This window comes from Neofelis nebulosa, chromosome 8, assembly GCF_028018385.1.
Source record: "Neofelis nebulosa isolate mNeoNeb1 chromosome 8, mNeoNeb1.pri, whole genome shotgun sequence".
NCBI classification, from domain to species: Eukaryota; Metazoa; Chordata; class Mammalia; order Carnivora; family Felidae; genus Neofelis; species Neofelis nebulosa.
The window spans coordinates 53,498,790-53,504,882 of NC_080789.1; the positions used below are offsets into that span (position 1 = coordinate 53,498,790).

At 45.4% G+C, this 6,093-nt stretch overlaps 1 protein-coding gene across 1 annotated transcript; it reads left to right on the plus strand.

Annotated features, from left to right (window-relative positions):
• The first annotated feature begins 299 nt into the window (after positions 1 to 299).
• AVPR1A (arginine vasopressin receptor 1A) lies at positions 300 to 5,858 on the plus strand. Its single transcript, XM_058742157.1, has 2 exons — positions 300 to 2,070; positions 4,271 to 5,858. Exons 1-2 carry the CDS (start codon positions 1,092 to 1,094, stop codon positions 4,555 to 4,557), a joined length of 1,266 nt encoding a protein of 421 aa, XP_058598140.1. The 5' UTR covers positions 300 to 1,091; the 3' UTR covers positions 4,558 to 5,858.
• Positions 5,859 to 6,093: the final 235 nt, after the last annotated feature.

The window sequence follows — 6,093 nt, forward strand, 5'->3', positions numbered from 1 at the left end:
GCTTTTCCCGGAGGAAACCCCAGGATTTCTAGTTCACAGAAATTCTCTAGGCACCCACCCCAACCAGGAGACGATCCTTTTCCTGCAGTAGATATGCCCACGGGCGCCCTGGGGCCGCGATGGAATAAGCGAGCGCGGGCCGGGTGACAAATAGCAGGTGTGTTACTGCGAAGATGGCGCTTTTTAAGCGACGCGGTAGTGACCCTCCCGGGGGCGGGGTGGGGATGGGGGAGGGGGAGGGCAGGGACCAGGGCTGGGAGAGGCTGAATTCTCGGAGCCAAGTTGCCCTGGGAGTAAAATGAGCCAGGCAGTGGGCTGGCTAGCTGCAGAGGTGGAAACCCCGGCTGGAGCAGGTGGGGTCGCGCTCCTAGTTCAGGCGCAAGGAGCGTGAGCGCCGGGAGGTGGACTCGGGATTTCAACGTACCTCATCCACTGCCTCTGTTGATGTCAAATACGGAGTTAAGGTGGCTATTGAGGGGGCTTGAGGAAATGGTGGTAAGCCAAAAAAAAAAAAAAAAAAAAAAAAAAGGCATAGGACGTCTAGTTCTTCAAGTTTTTGTCAGAAAAGAGCGGGAAAGCGCCCCCATCCAGCCTGTTAAGCCGAGGGATCGGCGAGTCTCCCAGCCCCACCCCTGCAGCAGTGATGCAAAGAGAACAAATCACCGACGTAGAGAGGAGGGGAAAAAAAAGAAAGAAAGAAGGAACCCCCTGGGGGTGGTGGGAGGAGAGAGCGGACGGAGTAAGCACGGAGCAGTCTCTAACCACTGGGCCAAGAGGGAGCGCTTTCTGGGGAAACAAACTACGCATAAATAATTGAGTTTGGAGCCCAGTGCTTTCAGAGGCTCGGACCGCACCTCCCCAGCGCCTTCCGAGCTGAAAAGGAGCCGAGCGGGGAAAGAGGTCGGTGACGGGAGCGAGAGCAGCTCGGCCGGCGGTGGGACGCTGTGCCCGCAGACGCCCGCAAGAGGGACAGCAGGGCCCAGCGAGCAGAGCCCAGCGAGCGCAGGAAGGACAGCGCGCGACGGGCAAGGAGCCCTCGCCAGCGGCCGTGGGAAGACAGCTGGCCTCCGCGGAGGCCGCGGAGGCGCTGCATGGACAGCATGCGTTTCTCCGGAGGCCCCAACGAGGGGCCCGCGGACAACTCCAGCCAGGGGTGGCCCCTGTTAGCCGGCGGTGTCAACGGCAGCCGGGCAGCGGAGGCGCTCGGGGACGGCGGCAGCCCCCAGGGGGACGTGCGCAACGAGGAGCTGGCCAAGCTGGAGATCGCCGTGCTGGCTGTGACTTTCGTGGTAGCCGTGCTGGGCAACAGCAGCGTGTTGGTGGCGCTGCACCGCACCCCTCGCAAGACGTCCCGCATGCACCTCTTCATCCGCCACCTCAGCCTGGCCGACCTGGCCGTCGCTTTCTTCCAGGTGCTGCCGCAGATGTGCTGGGACATCACCTACCGTTTCCGCGGGCCCGACGGGCTGTGCCGCGTGGTGAAGCACCTGCAGGTGTTCGGCATGTTCGTGTCGCCCTACATGCTGGTGGTCATGACCGCCGACCGCTACATTGCGGTGTGCCACCCGCTTAAGACGCTGCAGCAACCGACGCGCCGCTCGCGCCTCATGATCGCTGCCGCTTGGGTGCTGAGCTTCGTGCTTAGCACGCCGCAGTACTTCGTCTTCTCCATGGTCGAGGTGAACAACGTCACCAAGGCCCGGGACTGCTGGGCCACCTTCATCCAGCCCTGGGGTCCCCGCGCCTATGTGACCTGGATGACGGGTGGCATCTTCGTGGCGCCCGTGGTCATCCTGGGTACCTGCTATGGCTTCATCTGCTACCACATCTGGCGCAACGTTCGCGGAAAGACGGCTTTGCTCCCGGGAAAGGGCGCCGAGGGCGCGAGTGGCGCTTTGCATAAGGGGCTCCTGCTCGCGCCGTGTATCAGCAGCGTGAAGACCATTTCCCGCGCCAAGATTCGCACGGTGAAGATGACTTTTGTGATCGTGACAGTTTACATCGTTTGCTGGGCGCCCTTCTTCATCCTTCAGCTGTGGTCTGTCTGGGATGAGAAGTTTGTTTGGATCGGTAGGTGTCGGGCGGGAGAAAGGAGGAAAGTGCGGGAATTCGGCTGTGCGTGTGGCCGGGGTTCGGGGGAGTGGGTGCTTTTCATACTATCCTCTGGGGCAGTAGTTCTTAAACTTCTGCATGCTTAGCTTTGGGTGAAATTACCAAAACGGCAGGGGTCTCCACCCCAGACATTTTGATTCAGTAGCTGTGGAATGGGGCCCAGGAATGTGCACTTGTAGCTTGAAGTGATCCTACGACAAATCCAGAAACTGCGCCCTACAGTCAACCAGGCAACTACAAAACGTGATAATGACTTTTTGCCAGATCACTAACCACTGCGCTAATTTCGCCCCCCCCCCCCCGCCTTTGAGTCTATCGGATTCAGAGAAATATTTGTACTGTAACCACTGCTTTTTGCTAGCTTGTGAAAAATATCACAATACAAAAATTTTGTAGAAATGCCCCAAGGGCAAAGATAAACGCACATATTTTTTTCTGAAGAAAGATTCTTAAGAAGCCAATAATTCGAATTTAGCATTTAGTGTTCCATTTCTTATCATCTTTAAAATTTTTTTTTCTGACAATTACTGTAGCACCTTTTTTTCTGGTATTTTAAAGTAGGATTATTGATAAACTCTAAATTTGTTAAAGTAATTAATTCATCTTTCAGCACTAACTTAACCATACAGCTATAGCCCCCCCCCACAACTCTTGCAGTGTTTTATGGAGAATGTTCTCTACACCTACTAGTTTCTTTGATTCTAATTCCTCCACAAACTAAAAATACTAACTTCAAAAGAACCCCACCAAAAACAGTTAAGGCTGGGTCTTGAAAAATGTTATTTCCTATGAGTGAGAAAAAACCCAACTTTTTCAAATAAAATATATTACAGGAATGTTACCAACATCAGCTATAGTTGGGAAATAGGTATCTGGGAAGAACTGTCTCCTTTTGCTATTTGAGATTGAGGTAGGGAGCCTGTGTGATTTACTATTGGAAGTTATATGTGCAAATAAAACATTTGAGAGCGGATTTAATTCAAACAAATAAAAATACCTACATGACTATAATATTACTGATAATAAATAATACAACATAAATGCTATATTTTTGGTTTATCATTTCCGGTATTGCTTGATCTTATAGCAGCCTCGTAATTATTGCCAATCAAATTAAAAAAACTCAGTCTAATTATTGTTTTATCAGAATTTAGACATAATTTCTAAAAACTTCTCTACCTCTGCATAGGTATGGTGATGATTTTCATTCTTTTTGAATACAGTCTGTAACCATAGATCATGATCACCTTTAATGGTAGCATTTTAGCACGAGGTTATGATTAAATCACCTGTAATTTATTCCAGCATAACAACAGTGAGAAGACCCAAGTTTATATTTAATAATGAAGAAAAAGTTAGTGCTTGCTGATTATTCTTATGTTTCAAAAAGGTGTATTATCAGTGTCATAGTTCTGTGAAAGATTATAATATTTATGTGGTTTACCAGTGCAAATTAGCATAAAATATTTCAAAAACTTGTTGGAATTTCCTAACTCAACTGTTCTTAATATAGTTTAATTGCCCAAACCACCAAAATGGTTTTCTTTTAAAATCAAAAGAAACTATAGAAAATTAACAACAACAACAAAAACACAAAAAACAACTCCAGAAACAACCAAATAATGCATCCTTCAGGGACCTATTACTACTGTTCCCTTATGTATGGTTGTCTTATTACAAAATACGTTTAATATTTAAAAATGTAGAACTACTAAACATGTTCCATAATGTCATACTTTTGCCTTAGTTGTTAGGATGAATACAATTTTATTTACGTGGCTATAGACGTTTGAAATTTCATTGAAATTGCAGCCATTCTGTAACTGCTGTGTCTGTTAGCACATACTAATGCTAGTATAAAGAATACACTTTTTTTTAAATAAATTGTTTCATATTCTTCCCACTCGTTCTACTGAGATATTTTCAAGTGGTTTAAGATATTTGAATGAACGTCAATGCATCTTGCTTATGAAAATATTTCACAACCAAGTGACTTCCAGACACCAGCCATTTCCCGGAATAATGAAAAATATACTTCATTTTCTACATTAACCCATAACTTTTTCCCCACTTCTAAGAGTCAGTAGAAAAATGAGTTTACCCAGTGCTCACTTTCATTTGACTATTTAAATAATCTCCCCTTATGTTTTTTGTACAGAATCAGAAAACCCGGCCATCACCATCACTGCATTACTGGCTTCCTTGAATAGTTGCTGTAATCCCTGGATATACATGTTTTTTAGCGGCCATCTCCTGCAAGACTGTGTCCACAGCTTCCCATGCTGCCAGAACATGAATCAAACGTTCAACAAAGAAGATTCTGACAGTATGAGCAGAAGACAGACTTCTTACACTAACAACCGGAGCCCCACAAACAGTATGGGTACATGGAAGGACTCGCCTAAATCGTCCAAGTCCATCAAATTCATTCCTGTTTCAACCTGAGCCCACATTCACGCAGCCTGACTCTTGTAGTGGTCTTTTGGGTCTACTGGCTGAATCCAGCTAGAAATCATGGGAACAAATGAACTTCTAAGAGATAAGCGTCAGTTTGTTGAGTGCAAGACTGTGTTTCTAGTTGCATTTTCTCATTGCTATGACCAAAAGTTATGAATTGTTTTATAGGGGACGTTAAAAAATTAAAAAATGATGAAAAAATATGCTACACTAAGATTTGTAGGCCTAATTTTCAGAAATATAATAGAAGTTATAGTTCTAAAGGAAAAACATAACCACCCTGGCTTTACATTCTGTTGTTGGTTTCCTTTCTTTTCTTTTCCTTTTATTATGGACAGGACTAAGGCTTGCTTGCTTTAGAAGTCATACGATGTAGGGGCATTATTTCAAACAAAGTGAGCTCATCATCGGCCTTAGTGTTTGAAAGGAATTAGAAGAACCTTCAGAGAAATTTTTTCCATCCAATAAAAATCAGTTCATGCATCAGAAAATGCAGCCTCAGGTGCACCTGGGTGGCTCAGTCGGTTAAGCATCTGACTTCCGGCTCAGGTCATGATCTCAGAGTTCCTGAGTTCCAGCCCCACGTCCGGCTCTGTGCTGACAGCTCAGAACCTGGAGACTGCCTCAGATTCTGTGTCTCCCTCTTTCTCTGCCCCTCTCCTACTTGCACTCTCTCTCTCTCTCTCTCTCTCTCTCTCTCTCTCTCTCTCTTTCAAAAATAAATATTAAAAAAGAAAAGAAAAGAAAATGCAGCTTCAGGCAGAGACCTGGAGATGGGATAGTGCCTTGGACAGGCATGAGTTCTTGGGGCATATGGAGCAGGGGGTGCTTGGTTCAGAGCAGAAAGAGAAAAGTTCTGTTAAATGCTAAATTTCAAAATGGTAACTTTAGAACTGACAGTTCCCTCCTTGTTTTAGGCTCCTCATGTTGTACCAGTTATGGAAGGTATAATTTATTAAGATGCTGAAGGTTAGAGCAAATATTGTCAAATGGCTAATAAAATCTTTTTTCTCCCACTGCAAGGCCATTTTAAAATCAGATTTATGTAAAGAATATCCAGTTTTGTTAGAAGAACAGAAATGGATTGCCCAAGGTACTATGTAGACTTTGTCTAGAACACTGTAAACATATTTTGACCAGTGTTATAGGGTATTCTGTGTTGTGGTGGATAGTAACATGATTATTACTTCATGTTTGGGGTGTCCAGACTTATAAATAAGAGTCTCCTAAAGAGAAACTCAAGATGTAGAATGTCCCTTCATGTTTAATTAAAAATAATTTGGTCTTTCCTTCCAGTCTCCCAACCGTCTAAGTTACATATGGTAGGCGAGAGGCACGGTTGGATGGAATGGGGTGGAGATGGGGGGAAAAAAATTGCTCTGCACCTAGTATGGTTTCCTTTATTACTAAATGCATGATTTTGGAAAATTACTTAAACACACATAATGCTTTCATCTCCTTGGCTGTACAGTGGGGTTGATAACGCCTCACAGGATTGTTGTGAGGACAAAATGAAATCAAAGG